This window comes from Haplochromis burtoni, unplaced genomic scaffold (genome assembly GCF_018398535.1).
Source record: "Haplochromis burtoni strain Fernald_Lab_line unplaced genomic scaffold, NCSU_Asbu1 Contig_60, whole genome shotgun sequence".
NCBI classification, from domain to species: domain Eukaryota; kingdom Metazoa; phylum Chordata; class Actinopteri; order Cichliformes; family Cichlidae; genus Haplochromis; species Haplochromis burtoni.
In genome coordinates, this window is record NW_024582421.1 from 1,139,105 (window position 1) to 1,156,053 (window position 16,949).

Sequence of the window (16,949 nt, forward strand, 5' to 3'; positions counted from 1 at the left end):
CTCCTCCTGTCCTTTTCTCACATGCATCTTCTTCTCTTCCTCTTTTCTCCAGCATCTGTCATCTTGGACTTTTGACTTGTGCTGTTCTAGTTTGTTTATCTCAGCCTTCCCCAACCCTTTCAGCAGGCTTCCTGCATTCCAGCTTCTTTATCATCTCTTCCCATGTGTCTCAGTCTATTTTCTTCTGTTTTCCATCTCCCTCTTCTCTCCCTCTCTTTTTCTTTGTCCTTTTGCCTGCAAAGCTCATTTCCATTTTACTTCTGTAGTTTCACTGTGAACTTGAATTTACAATTAGTGAAGTGCTGTACAGACGTAGTGATGACTCATTTTTCTTTCCTTCACCTTAGAGCCAACAGAAGTGAGGGACAGTCTTGATGACAAGCTCCGCATCCCTTAATGCATTGCTACAGTGCTGGGGTCACATTGGACATGTTCAAAGGTCGCGGATGGACCTGAAGCACCGGGACAACCTGGAACATTCGAGGACAGGGAAACAAAACCGAGACAGAGGAAGCGCAGAGACACAAAGACGGACAAAACATCCAATGATAACACAGATTCAAGAGAAAGTCAGTGGGCGGCGTGTACTGTGTAAAGAGTTTTCGAGTGTCACCGCCTACGGCGAACGACGATGTTTCTGTGGACGATGAGTCAACCACCTCTACTACCTACAAACTCTTAAAGGCAAAAACACAAACTCCTCAGATTTCAAACAAACGAGATCCGTCAAAATGAGAAAAAAAAAAAGAAACTGTAAATAACATTTTTATACATTTTGTATCTTTTTCATTGGAGATGAAGAAGAAATCTCTTGTGATGTTTCTTTTTTTTTTTTTTTTTAAATGACTGTGCTCATGTGAGGTTGTGAGTGAGGTTGGTGTGAGTGCAGTCTTGGTCGTTGCTGAGGGGGGGGATCCCCCTCCCCACAAAAAGAAAAAAAAACTCCCCAAATTTCTCCCTAAAAAAGGTTTTCCCTAGAAACATTTCCTCACACACATCAACTTTATGTATAGCGACAGGGGTCTGGCAATAGAATCGAATGAGATTATCGAAACCGCGAGATGTGGTTGGAGGGAAAATATCGAAGCAGGAGGAGGAAGTGATTGTAAATAGAAGGAGGAGTTATTTTAAGAGATTTGATGGAGCGAGATGATTGTGCAGAGAAAAAGACTGAAGGTTTAGCAGTTAAAAAGCTCAGTCACAAGCGTCAATGCATCAGCTCTGTGCTGTATATGAATGTGACCTTGTCATCTATCTGTGTATCTTCATGCCTGGTGCTATCTGAACCAGACCATATCAGACGGCTGATATTACAAGACCATATCTGTAGCGTTCTGGAGACCTGGTGGGTGAAGGTTGATATCTCTGTCTGCCTCTCTGGATGAGGATGTATCGCGTAACAACCATTTAAATCCCCTCAAAGTTTTGTGCACTTTGATGCCTGTCTCGAGGGACGACACAGGAGCAGCCGAACCTCAAGACCATTCGTAAAAGCTTCTCCGCAAAACTAAACCAAAGGGACTTAAAATCTGTATGAAACCCTGATATTCTTCTGTTTCCTCTGATGGAAATGACTTGTGCAGGGCGCGTTGTAGCTCGGTTTTGTTAAATCATGATCTTTTTCAGTAAGAAGTCTCAAATTAAAAGCTGTTTCTCTTCATGAGGCCGTCATCAGCGCTACTACATAACCCGCATAACTGTTTGCCATTTTATTTTACCCGCGTAGTACATAAGCAAGCGGATTTTCATGTGGGAAGGGAGCGGATAAGAGTCATCGTAACACACTCAGATATTTGTGTGAAGACATGAAAGCAGCACTGTGGTATGTTCACAGCATGGTGCCAACCTGAATATTTAAATTGCTCCTTTATATTTGAGAAATTCAACAGAAAAGAAGCTCATGCTTCAGAAACAATCGAACACGAGCCCACAAAAAAAACCACGAAAACTGATTTTTATTTATTCAGATTCTCATTTAGATGGTTTCACAAAAAACGAGTTATCTTTCAAGATCTGTCAAAGCTTCTGCGGCAGATTGCAGAGGGGAGAGGAGATGTCAGCTGTGTCAGCGCTAAAAGCCTCTAAGTGGTTTCGAGATGCAGGTCTTTCCATCAGCAGCTGCACCTTTCTCGCAGCTGTCGGAGGAAGCCCAGAGTTCAGCCTTTAAGGTAACAACACATGGGTGTTTTCAGGAGTGGAGACGGGGACAGGGAGGCTTTTTTCTATAGGAAACTACAGCGGGTTGTAAAAACTGAAGGAAAATGGGAGTTCTGTGTTGCCAACATGTGTTGTCTGTGTCTTTGAGCAGAAAACAGCCAAAAGCCAATGCAAAAAGTAATAAATGAAAAAATAAGGCTAAGATATTGCATAACGGGAAAGATTTTTTTTTTAAAAAAAGATACCAAATCAGGCAAGGTTGCAAGAAGAACAAATTGGGTCAGGAAACATGACTGCAGAAATGTAGCCGCAGGGAGGAAGGCGTGGATGTTACTCATCACAGGGAGACAGAGAGAAAAAAAGACACGTGGATGGAAACGCTCGAAGTGGAAATAAACACACACCTTACAAATAAGTGCATATCTGCCTGCTCTGACCGCTGCTCTGCCGGTCCCGTGTCCCTGAGACGTGACAAGCACAACCTATTTGCGACAGTATTATTGCCAAAAAAGTCCCGAGTGCAGCGCAACACCACCCACCGGTCTGTTAGCCTGACAAATCCTATTTTCTTCTCCATCTATATTTTTCTTCAGCTGACCTTCAACTTTGAAAGACATGAGATTTACTTTATTTATTGATAATTTATTGACACTGTATTGGTTTCTTATTTTCGCCATCTGAATGAGAGGATGTTGAGGAAGCGTGTGTGTGTGTGCGCGTGTGTGTGCAAATGTTCTTGTTGTCATATGTAACATTTCCTGTCATCTGACTCTCATGGCTACAAATCCACAGATGAAAGGCAAGAAAAGAATCCGAACTTACACCTGGAATTCAAATCTGAAGAGTTTAGTCAGTATTCAAACTGGATCTGTTGTCTAATCTTAACTGGTAATCTATCCAATTAATTGACTACAGGTTTAACAGTAGTTCGGACCAATCCGAGCCACAGAAGCGAGGGCAGACAAACAAACAAGCAAAAACCAACAACAACAACAACAAAAGATGATTAGAGACAAAAGGAGAGGAACAGAGAGAGGTGGAGAGATGATGGGAGGTTGTATTTGTTAGCTTGTGTGTTCATTATTGGATGCCTTCTATCTTGCCGTCTGGATGGAAACAGCTGTTCCCCTGTTACCGCGGAAACAAGAGAAATGTTGGACATTAAAAAAGAAAAAAAATGACTTATTCCTACAAGGCTCTGTGTTCTTTCTGATTATTCTTGTCTGGGAGACACAAAGAGCTTTGCTGTTTCATATTCATGCCAACAGACATTTTCAGGTGTAGAAAAAGTGAGCGGAGGAAAGATCCTGTGACAGGGTGACACCTTTTTCTCTAGAAGGCTCCTCTCCCTGACTTGCGTTGACTCTCAAAGTATTCTGTCACATTCAGAGACATCAGAGGAGGGCGGAGACGTTCAACTCAAGAGACGGCGGGGATCAGCGGAGCATACATACATCTTAAGATTTTAACCTACGCAGGGCTGAAGCAAAAACTCATCAGTGCTCTTATTAGATTATTAATGTTACCGTTTGTTCACAGCCAGGTTCATTAGGCACTGATGTGCAGTAGTAAAGCTAAAAATATTTGATCTAAAACGTTGGGATCCGAAGGGGGGGGAAATGGACATTTTTGGGAAATATGCTTCCTGCCAAAAGTTGGCTGTGAAGATCAATACCACTCTCTCCTGAGTGTCAGCTGGCATAAAGCAGAGGGAGAGCAGCCATTTTTCAAAGCGTTGCATTTTTCATCTATTCTCTAAGTGTTTGAACTGTACCGGGGGCCTTAACAGCATTCATCAAAAAGATAATGGCCTCTTTTGGTGTTTTTGACGATCGCTGAGTGCGCCTAATTATTTTGCTGAAGATACTCTTAAAGAGTTTTCTTTTTTAAACAGCACTGTGGTGGTGGAACCCCTCCTACCACCACAGTCCCAGCAGAGAACTTTAAAAATGGCCAAAAGAATGTGGACACAAGGCAACCTGACCTTCTGTCCATGTACTCCAGTGTATTTGTAGGTAAGTGGTGTGACCCAATACTTTCCTCGATATGCTGTCTTACAACTCAATATTACAGACCTCTCATTTTCAGAAGAAGACGCAGAACAATCACAGGTGTGCACATACATCAGTGTGGTACCTGTTTCTCCCACTTATTTATTCACTTACACATTTGTTTACTTACATATCAAAAACAAAGTTAAAGCATGCACTAAAAAAGCCTGTTAAAAGATTGTCCTTTTAGGAATGTCATTTCGTCCCATGTGCGTGTCACCTCCGTACATTCTTCTTTTAAAATAACCTCGAACGAACTTTCACCTTTAAAAAAATTAAAATAAAAAATACACCGTTAAGACGATCAATGAAAATTGATTTTTTCAATCCGGGGCAAGATTGTGATAGATGACACATAAAACAGGGTTGTCATTACAAAGCATTTCAACAAGGAGTTTAAAGTGACTTACAGTTCTCTGTACTGTTGTGTCGTTTTTAAAGATTAGTTCAAAAACTGCTTAAAATGTTTCTCTATTAAGATGGAACTCACATTGCAGAGGGATTGGCTGCCGTGATTACAACAATTGTTGCTCAATGTGAAACTCTTCAGCAGCAATGTGTAACAAAAAACAAAAAGTAGTGTCATGGCGTATACACAAAACAATACAAGAATGACACTCCGAAAAATAGAAACATTTGAGCGTATCAGCCAGTCGGGTCAGACGTTTTCTCCGCTTCGTCGCCACTACTGGAGGAAGACGGCGGCACGTCCTCGCCCATCCTCTTTAGCTTGGCCTTGTAGTAGGCCTTCTTCATCCTGAAGGCTTTCTCCTTCTGCCGGGCTGCTCTCCTCTTCTCCCTCACCAGCTCCTGCTCCCACGCCAGCACCTTCATCCTATTCTCCCACTCCAGGATCTTCATCTGCTGCTGCTGCTCCAGAGCGTCCGATCTCTGCTGGTGCTCCAGTCTGGACAGGTCTACGGAGTCGTGCTGAGCTGGGCGGCGCCCGGCGTCTTCCGTCTTGCCGCCTGATGGTTGGAGATGCTGGCTGCTGAGCCTAGAGGTGCCTGAGAGGTCAAAGTTCAAAAGCTTCACTGTGGTTTGTACTAAAAAGCACGAGCTGAGGTTTGCAAGGCAACTTTAGATTCACTTTTCTTACTTTCAAGGCTGTTTAACACCAGGAGCTGCAGTTTAGAGAATAAGGCTGAAATTTAAAAAAACAAAACACAATTTAATCCCAGTCAGATCTACCTGCGCCTTAATGCCAGAGCAAAGCTGATAAACCTATCGTCTTACAGTTTTAACCTGGACTATATTTTGAAAATCCTCAGATTTATTTAGGATAATAGTTTTTCCTTCTTGTGAGCCGCTTTGCGATCTGATGCAGGCACAGCTGTGCTAACTGTTAGACTCAAAAAGCCCGAGTTGGCTCACCAAAGGGTATACCTTGTCACAGGTAAACAAAGCAAACTAAATAAATACAGCAGGTTATAGTTTGTGTTAGATATAATATGTGTCACAGGGCTTAGATGTGAAATGCTATGAATTACTTAGAAAAGTTTCTTAATAAAGTGGGTTAATGAAAACAAACTTGAACATGCTTTTGCAGTACAGCCACAGGTGTAAGCTGATGATTTATATATCCATGTGTGAGGTTGTCATACAGTGTCTGAGTCAATTCATAACTGTATCATCGATGGAAAATCTATTGAGAACTCTGCAAAGAAAAATTCTAATTTACTGACCTGAATGCTTCTTCTGCTAAATGCTCTTTTTCAATGCTAAAAAGTACTGTACTACATGTGATACCATCAGCAAAGACTGTCAGCATGAAACACACACAAACAGTAAAAACATCCCTGGATAGAAAAACGTAACCTGAAGAAAGATTTCTGAAGACTAGCTCGCCTATGAGACTTCAGGCTGTGTTTGGTCACACCAAACAATGACTTTCAAGCTCGTCAGAACTGTATATACTTTACTTTTTGCCTCATATATTACATTTAAGTAATATATGACGAGTGGCTCAAGATTTTTGCACAGTACTGCAGGTTGTCAAAACATTCAATTTCAGCCACAAAAGGGGAGCCTCGGAGATAAATTAGAGGAAAAGCAGAGGAATGAACTAAACAGCTATTTAGTCTCATATTTATGATGCACAGTGAGCGTGTAACACCATGGTACACGGGCACTCCAAACAGCATACCCCCTGCTATTAATTGGGCTATCAATCTTCTTAATGACAGTAATTTATTTAGGTTGGTCACATGGGCTGCTTTTTCCCATTCACAATCTTCTAATAAGCATTCAACACTAAAGCCATCTCTGCGGCAAAACAGCTATAACTTATTGAAGTCTGTGTATAATTACGCCCTTTCCTCCTCACCCTTAATAATGTTAACTGAGCCAATTATCTCCTTCAGCTCAAGGTTATTGTTTCTTAATTAAGAGTGGAGTATTAATCAAGTTAATAGTAGAATATCCCACTATTTGCCCACAGAAAGTTCCCTGCACAAGGGTTTCCAAGCAACACATGCTTAAGCAGCTTGCAGGGTGTTATTTGTTGGTACCTGGTGCTGTGAAGTAGGCAGCAGGGAATGCCACATCCTGTAGCTCTGCATTGTGGGAGGTGGAGTTTGTAGAGGGGCTGTGGTGCAGATCTGACCAGTCGTTGCCTGTTATTCTGTCCAAGGCGTCACGCTGGAGGCAGATGGCCACTTGCTCCTTGCTGTCCTCTGCCTAAGAAGGAGGCGAGCCATTTGGTGTTTCTGGGATTAATGTTTCTGTCTGAATCTAAGGTGTCATGAGCAGCTCCAGGTTTACCTCTTAAATAAAATGAAACCAAAACTTTTAAAGTAATTACCTGATTCACGCTGCCATTCACCTGTCCTGTCACCATCAAACAGCCTGATAATAAGGAAGAAGAAGAAGAAAAAAAAAAGGATAAGGAGACAACCAGGGAGGGACTGCAAGTATATGTCTATCAGAAAAATGAACAAAGAGCGCCTCCCTCTGGTGGACACAAGCACAACATCACCATAAAGCACCTTACTCAATCATGATGGCCATAAAAAACAAGCAGAAATGATATCGGAGCTTCTGCAAAGCAAACCTAGAAAGTAAAAAAGTCCACAAAGTAAGTGCTGTCAGTAACCTGGTGGCAGGTTTACTAAATGGAATGAAGTGAAAAGTGTAAAACGTTTAACCAACTCCCAGGACTTCATTATACTATAAGACACTTTAAGTAACTGCTGGGTTAACTGAACATTTCTTGGTGTAGATGAGCAGTATCGTGCAAAAGGGGGACAGTCATAAAATGAGCACAGTCCTTTTAATCGCTCTGTAAACAGAGTGAAACAATATTATTACAATACTTCACTTGTGACTTGATATTTTTGTGATTTTTAACATTTTACTCATTATTCTGAGTATTGCAATAACATATTGTGATTTATCACCGTTTTTCAACTGCAAATAATGTTGCAGTTACATGCAATGTACTTCGTATAAAGCAGTAATTAACTGTGACAAATCACTGAAAACCATATATGTTGCAGTCTACACAGAGAGAAATTCACACCTAATTATTATATCAGTGCGCAACCTTCCTGTTCTTTAGGACCAGAGTACAAGCAGCTGAGACAGAGAGCTGTACTCTGGGAATACTACGAATGAGAGGGCTGATTTCATATATCGCCATCCAGAGACAACGTTAGCAGAGCAAACTTACACGAAATAAACTCTGACCCAAAAACCATCAAACACACTTTTCTTGACAAAGTTATCTCCTAATACAAAGCAAGCTCATGGCTCAGTCACATGAGTAAAAATAGAACAACAACCTTCTTACATCCACACACACAAAAAAAATTTTTTTCACAGGTCAAATAACAGGAGGCATCCTTTCTGCAATAAGTCGCAGTGTGACTTAGACCAACTGCCATCACTCTCAGACTGACTGTCAAATCTGAAGGTTTTCAAAATAACTGTTGTCTAATTTATGAAGGCAGACAGATCACCAACATGTGACTATCAGTCTGAACTAGTCTGTGCCAGTGAGCATGACTCCAGGGGACTTGAATCAACAGGCTGCTAGCTGCTTGTACTTTAGTTACATTCCTATAGAACATGAAGGCTAATATCATATTAGAAAATGTGAAAAATCCCAATAATATTATATCGTGGTGTGTCTGATGATTCCCACTTCTCACTATTAAACACACTTTTCATGCCTGTGCTCCCAGGTTATTTAATTACATCAAAGACATAACAACAACAATAAGAATTATTTTTCATTTAATAAAAAAAATTATATAATGCTAAAGAGCTTTAAAAGAAAGAGAAAAACCCGGAAAAACAAACAAACCTTTAAGTTACCCGGATTTGTTTTACAGGGTCAGTAAACGAATGAATGAGATATTGGGTGTTCCAACTTTCTGTTAAACAAACAAACATCATTACAGTCTTAATTAATTACCCTAATTAAATCCATTGCTTAACCCCTTGAACTACGCAGTAGACCAAACTAATGCACCTTATATTCATTGTATGTTAAAAATGTATGAGCCATAATTTAATAATAATGGAAACATAGTTGCTATCCCAGGAGGAAGTCTTATTACTTCAGCGGACTCTGAATGCTGGCTGCTGCTCCTTGCTGTTGATTTTAGGCTATAATGACACGGGATATAGAAACCTTAAATCAAAGACATAACAGACACCATATAAATCAACTCTGAAATTGCATAAACTGTACAGCTGTGCTCGGTAATGTCCTGATGACCGCTCGTCCTGGGACAGATGTTTTTACACTCCTGTCTAGACTGGTGTAGTCACACGCACACACACCAACGATAACACCACATCACGATTAAACCATCTGAACAAACAGCGATGAAGCAGTTATCACACCAAGATCTCGTGAATTCTCTTAACAGATTTCTGTCATTCCTTTCAAGATGTTCTCCAGTCTGAAAAACTGGAAGTGACCCACCTTCCAGCAGCTTGCGGACCGCTGCTTTGTGGCCAGCTCCCCCTGCGTGGCTGGTAAGGGCAGCCTCGCCCATCGTCTGAAGTTTGATTGATTTGCAACAGGCCCTGCATCGGGCAAAATGAATGTCCTGGACGTCCTTAACCAGCCAGTCCTTGTAAACATCCTTTGCGAGCCAGGAATCTTGGAATTTACATTTGCCAGGCATAGCTAGCTCTAAAAGTTAGCTGGACCGCTACCTCCCAGCCTGGAGCAACCTCTTACCTTATGTACTGCCTCGTGATGCGTTCACGTGTTCTGCGAGGATTTGAAGACACATTTACGCTGTTGCGCATGTATCTTTTGGCATTAGGTTACAAAATATCGTGAAAACGTTATAATTTAAACGCTGAGATAATTAACATGACTTTCCAGTTATGTACCCCAAATCCCACCGAAGTAGGCAACGCAGTAGAATCAGAGTGCCTGAATTTCATCACTACAGGTGCAGCTGTGGAATTAAAATGATAATAACGGCTTTTTGTATAAAGAAGTGGGTGTAAAAGCGCTTTGAAACTTCTTAGTAGGTATCCTGGTATTTTAAAATCAATGCCTGCGACTGAGGCTACTGACTGAGTTTTATCGAACATCCTTAAACGCAGCATAACATAGAAGGCTGTCCCTCACGTGCACAGAGTTCACCAATAAAAATACGATTAAACTCCTACTAGCCAATCAGCGTTGAGAAAGCCGGTAGTCCAGCTTGATTGGTTGAAACCCGGCAAGAACGACTGTACAGAAACACATGGGTACCAGACTGCCTTTTGGTGGACGTTAATAATGATCTTATAACGTTTCTGAACAGTTTCCTGCATTGGGAGCGTGTGTAAGTAGGCACGTCGAAATATTATTGTTTACCTGTTAAAGTTTTCTGCCGTTCGATATCTTATTCCTTTCCAAATAAGACAAGAAGAACTCCTCCTGTTAGCTTGTTTTGCTAATCATAAGGGTAATCTTCACTCAGCATTAGACTTTAGTAAATACAAGAGCAGACTGCACTACCCGGAGTCTCAGCATGCTTTACAAGTACGATTTGTAAGTTAAAACTGCATATCTTCCCTTCATAATGGTCTTAATTTTTCGGCTGCTCTCTTTAGGGGTCGCCAAAGCGGGTCATCTGTCTGTATTGCACCGTATCCCCGTCATGTGCCTTTGTTGACCGCAGTTAATCTTTAAGTGATGGAGACGGTGGCCCTGGTTGCTCCAGTTACAGCTTTGGAGTTCCTTCAGGATGCGTTTCTAATTAAAGGTTAGTGTTCAACATATAAGATAAGCAAGTAGTAATTCTTGTGATGCTCTGCTGTGTTTTTCCACAGTGCTCCTATATTAACTGCATTTTTGTTACAAGTTCTTTATTGTTAAACTTTAACTTATTCAGAACTTCTTCATTTTGTATCTGTGCCACATTCTCTTTGTAACTCTGGTTGCTGTAATGGTTAGCTTGAACTTTAGAGTTCCAAATTTTGTACATTATTGCACAATACAAACACACACAACTTTTCTTTCGTGGCAGGTGAGGGTCCGGTCTTGTCGGTGTACAGACTCAAGCCTCGCCCTAAAGCCTGTGCCTCATTGAGCATTCTCCATCATTACCGGATTCATGGAATAAGACCTAGAAGGTGGGAAGCTGAGCCACCACGGAGTGCCGGTTAGTATAAGCTGTTAGTATGAGCTGTTTCTTGTTTTGTTTGATTGTTTTTACTATATGTTAATATGTCGAGAAAATTATTTACAGAGCAATACGAAAGTGAAAGAAAGGCAAGTCTGGAACCAAGAATGGGTTCTCAGCTATGACAAAAGTTAAAGTATAAGCAGTTAAAGGTATGCTTGCAGGTGTTAGATTAAATTGAGGATATACAGTATACATATTATCTTTATTAGACAATTATTTATTGCGTATTAAAAGTCTTTATTCACGTAAAGCCTCCAGCTATTTTTGCTCTAATTTTTTTAAATTTTAATATACATAAATTTTTTTGCTCTTATTCACCAGCACTGAGCACTACAGAGCCAAATGTCTGCGACCTTGCAGTATTTGGAGGCAAAGCTGTGAGGCTTGTAAGCTTCCGTGTGGAGGATGGGGAGCATCTTCGCCTGGAGGTCCTGGGTCCCCTCATGGAGCTACAGGACTGGGCTCTGGATGTCCGCTGGCTCTCTGGAGGCAAACAGCCACTGCTGTGTGTGGCTCTTGCTCATAATAGTGCTCTTCTCTTGGATGTCACAAAAGGAAATGCCGTGGTGCAGCGTTCCTGTCTGGAGGGGTGTTTGCTGTACTCTGCTCTCCTTCTGGTTCATGAATCCTGGGTGGATACTGTCATAGTTGGAGGGACTGTGTTCAATCAGCTGGTTCTCTGGAAACCCGGAGGAGGAGACAGAAGTGACAATCCTGAAAACAAAGCTCCAATTGAAAGGCGTCTACTGGGCCACACTGGGGTCATCTTCAGCATCTCTTACCTCCAGGAGAAAGGATATTTAGCTTCAGCCTCTGATGACCGCAGTGTACGGGTGTGGGGTGTTGGCACTTTAGGTGGGCCTGAAGGTAAATGTGGGGACTTGAACCCAGTTTGTTTAAGGATCCTATATGGACATCAGGCCAGGGTGTTCTCAGTCCGTCTCTCATTAGGGAATATCTTCAGCGCTGGGGAAGATGGCACCTGTTTAGTCTGGGACTGGGCTGGAAGCGGGAAGGTGGTTCGCACGTTGAAGGGACACCGAGCAGGGGGTGTTCGTGCACTGGCAGTCAGTGAGGGAAAGGATGCGAGCTGGGTGGCTACAGGAGGGGCGGATGGAGGGGTAAGGTTGTGGAGAGTGGAGGGCAATGAGAAGAAGGAGTGTCTAGAGGAGGAGACAGTGACAGAGAAACTGACCGACCTGAAATTTCCTGGTCAAGGCCTGCCTAAAGTTGTTTGCTTAGCAGGAGAAGAGGATGGCAGTACAAGCTGGAGTCAGTGTAAGCCTGTAGTTTGCACTGACAAAGGAATAGTTTACCAATATAGTGTTGGGAAGTGGGAAGTAGTGTGGAATGGGACTCCAGAGTTTCAGTCCTACTGTGTGATGGAAACAATAACTATCACTGTGAAGGAGTCGACAACCAAAGTTGATTTGTGTGCTGTGGGAAACCTCAGTGGGTGCTTACAGATCTTTCCCATGTCTCATCCTCAGTCTGGAATTCTGCTTACATGTGGATCAGGGAAGATCCATAGTCTTATTTGGCAGAAGGAAAAAGGGCGTGCGTATTTGTTAGCTTCAGGTGCTGAAGGGCGTGTCTATCGCTGGTGTGTAGAGACAAAATTCAATGAAACCTGTTCTTTAGCTCTCAGCATCACTGCTCTACCTTCTTTCCTCCTCCCCTCTTGCGCTAAGCGCTGGCTTACAGCTGCAGTGCGCCTCCAGCGCAGGTCAAGGGAGGTGCTTTGGGTGTGTGGAGACAGGAGAGGATCCCTGCTTCTGTTTCAGGAAAGAGAAAACTCAAAGCAAAGAAAAGGAGATGGTGAGGAAACAAATGAAGAATTACTGACAGATGGTAAACAAGGTGACGATGAGGAAGGTGGGCCTGAGGGAGAGGGGAAAGGCAAGATGGAGAATGAAGGAAGCAAAGAGGTGCATGACCTTTTGCTGCATCCTCTGAGCTGTCTGTTTGGGGTGCACGGGAAACAAGGTGTAACCTCAGTGTATGAGTACCAAGGCTTGTTCTATAGCACTGGCAGGGACGGCTGTGTTAGAGTTTTCAGAGTGCGTCCATCGTCACCAAAGAATCTTGAAGAAAGTAGAGAAGATAACGCTGCGGAAACAAGTGAAATGAATGAAGAAAGGCTTCAGCTGGAGGTTCTCAGGGTCCAGCGTGCCTGCAAAGGAATGGAGTGGCTGGAGAGGATTTTAATTCTCGAACCTGAAAAAGAAGTTGAGGAGGAAGAGGTCACCGAGGAATGTGAAGAGCTGTATAACAAAGAACACCAGTTGACCGAACAGGTGGAGGTTAAAGGGGAGGAGGCAGAAGAAGAGCGCTTCAGAGAAGTAGAGAAGGAAGGCAGAGAAGCCAGATTTGTAATTGTCGGCTTTCATGCAGTCCATTTTGTTGTTTGGGATCCAGTGAGGCAGGAGAGACTGTTAGCAGTGCCTTGTGGTGGGGGGCACCGCTCTTGGAGTCTGTGGCCATCCCACAAAGGAATTTGGCTCGGATATGGAGCTTTGGTGTTTATCAAGCAGGGGGCAGTCCTGGCTTCACAGCCCCCCGGAGAAGCAATGGGTTGGGATGGAAAGACAGGAAGGGCTGGAGGAACAGGACTGAAAGATGGAGTCCATGGAAGAGGAATTGGGTGTGTATGCAGACTGGGGAGGATAACAGACTTTGGGAACGGGAATCAGGCAAACCACTGGGAGTTAGTAGTGACAGGTGGAGAGGACACTAGCCTGAGTGTCCTGGCGGTACATCCCTTTTCTGGCAATATTAAAGTTCTTTCAGTTATTACCGACCACATCTCGAGCATCCGCACGGTGACTGCGATTGTTCGCCCAGAGGGGGGGAGTGAAAGCCAGTCAAAGCCTCTCTCTGCTCTGCTCGTGTCAGCCGGTGGGCGGGCTCAAATCCAAGTTTACCGGCTGTTAATTGTTTGGGACGGGCAGAGACTGGCTCCTTCCTGTCAGGTGATCCAGGTAGCCAGTCACCGTTTGGACAAAGAGTGGGAGAGGAGGCGCAACAGACACAAGATGGTGAAAATGGACCCGGAAACGAGGCAAGTTTTTTAAAGCTAGTGTTTAGATAGCCTCTGACCTCCTGTTATTTGTTCTCTGCATATATTTTCTCTTCCTCACAAAGACAATCTGCTGTTTTTGTTGTTGTTGTTTTTTTTAGCTGAATATAACTTCAGTGTTTTTGTTTTTTGCATTTTAAAAAATGCACCTCTGATTACAGCTCTCGTCTGTGTGTTTTCAGGTACATGTCTGCGACAGTGGTGGATGAAGAAGTAAACCGTGTCCTCGTGGCTCTGTCCTGCAGTGACGGGGCTGTCAGGTTGGTATTCATCACAGCAAGGGTTCACACAGCTGGAATTTTCATTGAAGCTGCAGAAAAGAGAAAATCAGAGTGTCTTCGCATTGAGTTGATGCTCTCAAAAAGTATTATATTCAGTACTGGGGTGATGGTACTGGTGATTATAATAACCATAATGATGAATGTAACAGAATCAAAGGCTTTACATTTCATTTATGTGTGTCCGACTGTGTATTGTGGCAATAATGAGCTGCAATCATCAGTTTTGTATTTTCAAGTATTTTTGCTCAATTTTGCCAACATGTGTACCATGCAGTCACAGACGTTAACATATGTGTAAGGAAATATGCATTGATCCTGCAAGATCTTATGTGGTCAGAACATCAGTATAATAACCAGCATTATGAATTTTTACCTAGTTATAGTCCAAAATCTCTTCCTCCCTGACACTTGTTTATTTGGGCTGAACAATGGAGTTTTTGGAGTTTAACATATTATTCTGTAAACATCTTACTCGCATGTTTATTTTGTATTCTCATATAGCCTGGTATTGAATTTAGTCAAGTTATACTGTGGTAAGTTTTAGCATAGATTTTTTATTTTATTTTTCATGTATATTCAGATAATTAAAAGCAAATATGGTCATTAAAAGTCGGGTGGAAAATTAAAGGAACTGTTTTGTTAATCATGTACATGAACCCTGTGTGCTGCTATAGTGTCTAATGTTCTCCCTTAATACTCTTCTCACTGTTTCCTCACATCCATTACTGTTTTTTCCAGACTGTTCTCTGTCAATGAAGCGAAAGGTCAAATCGATTTGCTGTGGGAAACATTCTACCATCAACGCTGTGTACTCAGTGTCGCCACCTGCAGCCTGGAGGATGACAAAGGCAACAGGTTATGACTGTGATTGCTCATCTTTTTTTCCTGGGTTGTTATGTCATGCTTTACAGAACCAGACCACTGCTTTTGCTGTTTAATCTTTTTAGACTTAAAGTGAAATATATATTTTTAAAAGCAGCTGGCGTATTAATACTACAGATGTACAGTATTTAGGAAAGCATGGAGAAAGTAGTTCTTTTTTTAACACTTAGTTTTATATCTATAACTGTGTCTCTCTTGCAGGTATAAGCTGCTGTTCAGCGCTGCGACTGATGGGAAAATCGCAGTGTGGAATTTGACCGACTCTTTGTCCTCATCAACGGATAATTCGAGCTGTGCTGCAACATCACCAGTCCCCTGCCTCGATGTTCCCGCCCACCAGAGTGGGATTAACTCATTGGCTGTTTGGGCAGAAAAAATGGGACAACAACAGGGTAGTTGCCTGGTAACTGTTGCTAGCGGAGGAGATGATGGACAGCTGACTGTGTCCACAATCGGGGTGCAGCACTCAGAAGGTGGGAAAATTGGGAGCCAAGTAGGGTTTTCTCAGATTTCTGAGTCTCAGCCTCTCCTACAAAAGCAGCTCCAGTGTCCAGACAGGCTTCAGATTCATCTCCACTCCCAGTGCCACATATCACTGGCCCATGCTGCCCCTCTAACAGCGCTGAAGGTCCTGAGACCAGACCTCTTGGTCTCCACTTCCTCAGATCAGAGGGTTTGCCTTTGGAAGGTCTGCAGTAACAGTATCAGCCACTATGGGGCACTGTGCTCCCACGTTGCTGATGCTGCAGGGCTCGCAGTCTGGGAAAGTGAGGAAGGAAATCAGAAAGTGAAGATAGGATTTGAGTCTGAGCAGGAGAATGCTGGGAGGCTCAAGAGGGATAAAGAAACAGCTGATGAGAAAAGCAGTAAAGAACCTGTTGAGGTAGAGAGCGAGACAGGTGACCCAGTTAGTAAGACTACTGGTGAGAAAGAAGAGACGGGCACAAGTCCAAGAAATCAACCAGAGAATGACTGCGTAGGTAAGCCTGCGAGTGCAGTAAAGCCTGAGACAGGTTTGAGGGAGCGATGGGAGCGATGGGCGCTCGTCTGCGGTCAGGGCTTCCAGCTACTACGAGTCAAGAATCCGGAGATGGATGCAGAGAAAAATGGAGAAAAGGGAAAGCTGGACGAGCGAATTAAAGTGACTCTCCAAGAAAAATGATTCTGAATAAAAAGATTAAAGATACTTTTATAAAAACTTCACAAAAGGACATATTTTTTTTAATTATTTCTCAATTACCTGTCTTAATTGCAGCTGTATACTTTGATGTAAATGTATGTCTCTGGTAATTGTTTAAAGTATTTATTCTCTAGTTTTTGTTTCTTTATTTTTTGTTGCATGAAAATGATAAAAACATTTATTCCCAGTCAGCTACGTAGAAAAGGATCCTGGTGTTATTTGTCTCTCAGAAACAGTTGATAACTTCCCTTCTACTCATTCATGTCACCTAAAAGGTAAACCTGTTTCTCCATCACCTGTTCAGCTCTGATGGTTCAGTAAGGACATCTCCTGGTTTCATCTTCATGTTTCCCTCTCACTAGATATCGGTTGGGATATCTGGTGAAAGGGAAACTGTGTGTTGACCAGCACCTTACGGCTGTGGCTCCAGCAAACGTCAGTTGATACTAGAAAGTAATATTAAATAAATTATAACAACATGCTTAACACAAGCTTAAACGTGCTGCTGTTGTTTAGCGCGACGATAAACAAACGAGACGGGACTTAGGACAGCAAAGCCGATCAGCTGATCATTGATCAGTTTCATGATTGAAGTAGCAACAGGAGATGGAGGGAGAGAGAATGAGAGAAGAAGAGGCAGCTGCAGCGTAAAGACAGATTAACTCCAGCTTTGTGTCT

At 42.6% G+C, this 16,949-nt stretch overlaps 3 protein-coding genes across 7 annotated transcripts in view; 2 read left to right on the forward strand and 1 right to left on the reverse strand.

Annotated features, from left to right (window-relative positions):
* Positions 1-2,388, forward strand: part of celsr3 (cadherin, EGF LAG seven-pass G-type receptor 3) — a 113,826-nt gene extending 111,438 nt beyond the window's left edge. For all 3 annotated transcript variants that reach the window (XM_014338587.2, XM_042221049.1, XM_014338588.2), the window contains one exon: positions 348-2,388. In XM_014338587.2, the coding sequence (XP_014194073.1) occupies positions 348-375 (28 nt within the window). In that variant the 3' untranslated portion in view covers positions 376-2,388. The remainder of the gene's footprint in view (positions 1-347) is intronic.
* Positions 1,730-9,452, reverse strand: LOC102303180. Of its 2 annotated transcripts, XM_005937859.3 has the most exons (5): positions 9,142-9,452; positions 7,012-7,055; positions 6,719-6,887; positions 5,308-5,352; positions 1,730-5,215 (listed from the first exon to the last, which is right to left on the reverse strand). In XM_005937859.3, exons 1-5 carry the CDS (start codon positions 9,344-9,346, stop codon positions 4,854-4,856), a joined length of 825 nt encoding a protein of 274 aa, XP_005937921.1. In that variant the 5' UTR covers positions 9,347-9,452; the 3' UTR covers positions 1,730-4,853. The 2 variants fall into 2 exon arrangements, with proteins under 2 accessions (XP_005937921.1, XP_005937922.1); XM_005937860.3 differs by lacking the exon at positions 5,308-5,352 and having other exon boundaries at positions 9,142-9,449.
* Positions 9,453-9,876: 424 nt separating this feature from the next.
* wdr6 (WD repeat domain 6) lies at positions 9,877-16,475 on the forward strand. 2 transcript variants are annotated; one of them, XM_005937861.3, is made up of 7 exons: positions 9,877-10,003; positions 10,275-10,426; positions 10,691-10,825; positions 11,171-13,910; positions 14,111-14,188; positions 14,948-15,064; positions 15,293-16,475. In XM_005937861.3, the coding sequence occupies exons 2-7, from the start codon at positions 10,357-10,359 to the stop codon at positions 16,251-16,253; spliced, it is 4,101 nt and encodes a 1,366-aa protein (XP_005937923.1). In that variant the 5' UTR covers positions 9,877-10,003; positions 10,275-10,356; the 3' UTR covers positions 16,254-16,475. The 2 variants fall into 2 exon arrangements, with proteins under 2 accessions (XP_005937923.1, XP_005937924.1); XM_005937862.3 differs by lacking the exon at positions 9,877-10,003 and adding an exon at positions 10,018-10,203.
* Positions 16,476-16,949: the final 474 nt, after the last annotated feature.

What these genes read in the sequence shown, in the direction of transcription:
- wdr6 (XM_005937861.3), top strand. Translation starts at nt 10,357, where the DNA reads ATGGAGACGGTGGCCCTGGTTGCTCCAGTTACAGCTTTGGAGTTCCTT. An exon ending in GGATGCGTTTCTAATTAAAG is followed by an intron (nt 10,427 to 10,690) that starts GTTAGTGTTCAA and finishes CTTTCGTGGCAG; the next exon opens with GTGAGGGTCCGGTCTTGTCG. An exon ending in TGAGCCACCACGGAGTGCCG is followed by an intron (nt 10,826 to 11,170) that starts GTTAGTATAAGC and finishes CTTATTCACCAG; the next exon opens with CACTGAGCACTACAGAGCCA.
- LOC102303180 (XM_005937859.3), bottom strand. Translation starts at nt 9,346, where the DNA reads ATGCCTGGCAAATGTAAATTCCAAGATTCCTGGCTCGCAAAGGATGTT. An exon ending in GGTCCGCAAGCTGCTGGAAG is followed by an intron (nt 7,056 to 9,141) that starts GTGGGTCACTTC and finishes CCTTATTATCAG; the next exon opens with GCTGTTTGATGGTGACAGGA. An exon ending in TGAATGGCAGCGTGAATCAG is followed by an intron (nt 6,888 to 7,011) that starts GTAATTACTTTA and finishes CCTCCTTCTTAG; the next exon opens with GCAGAGGACAGCAAGGAGCA.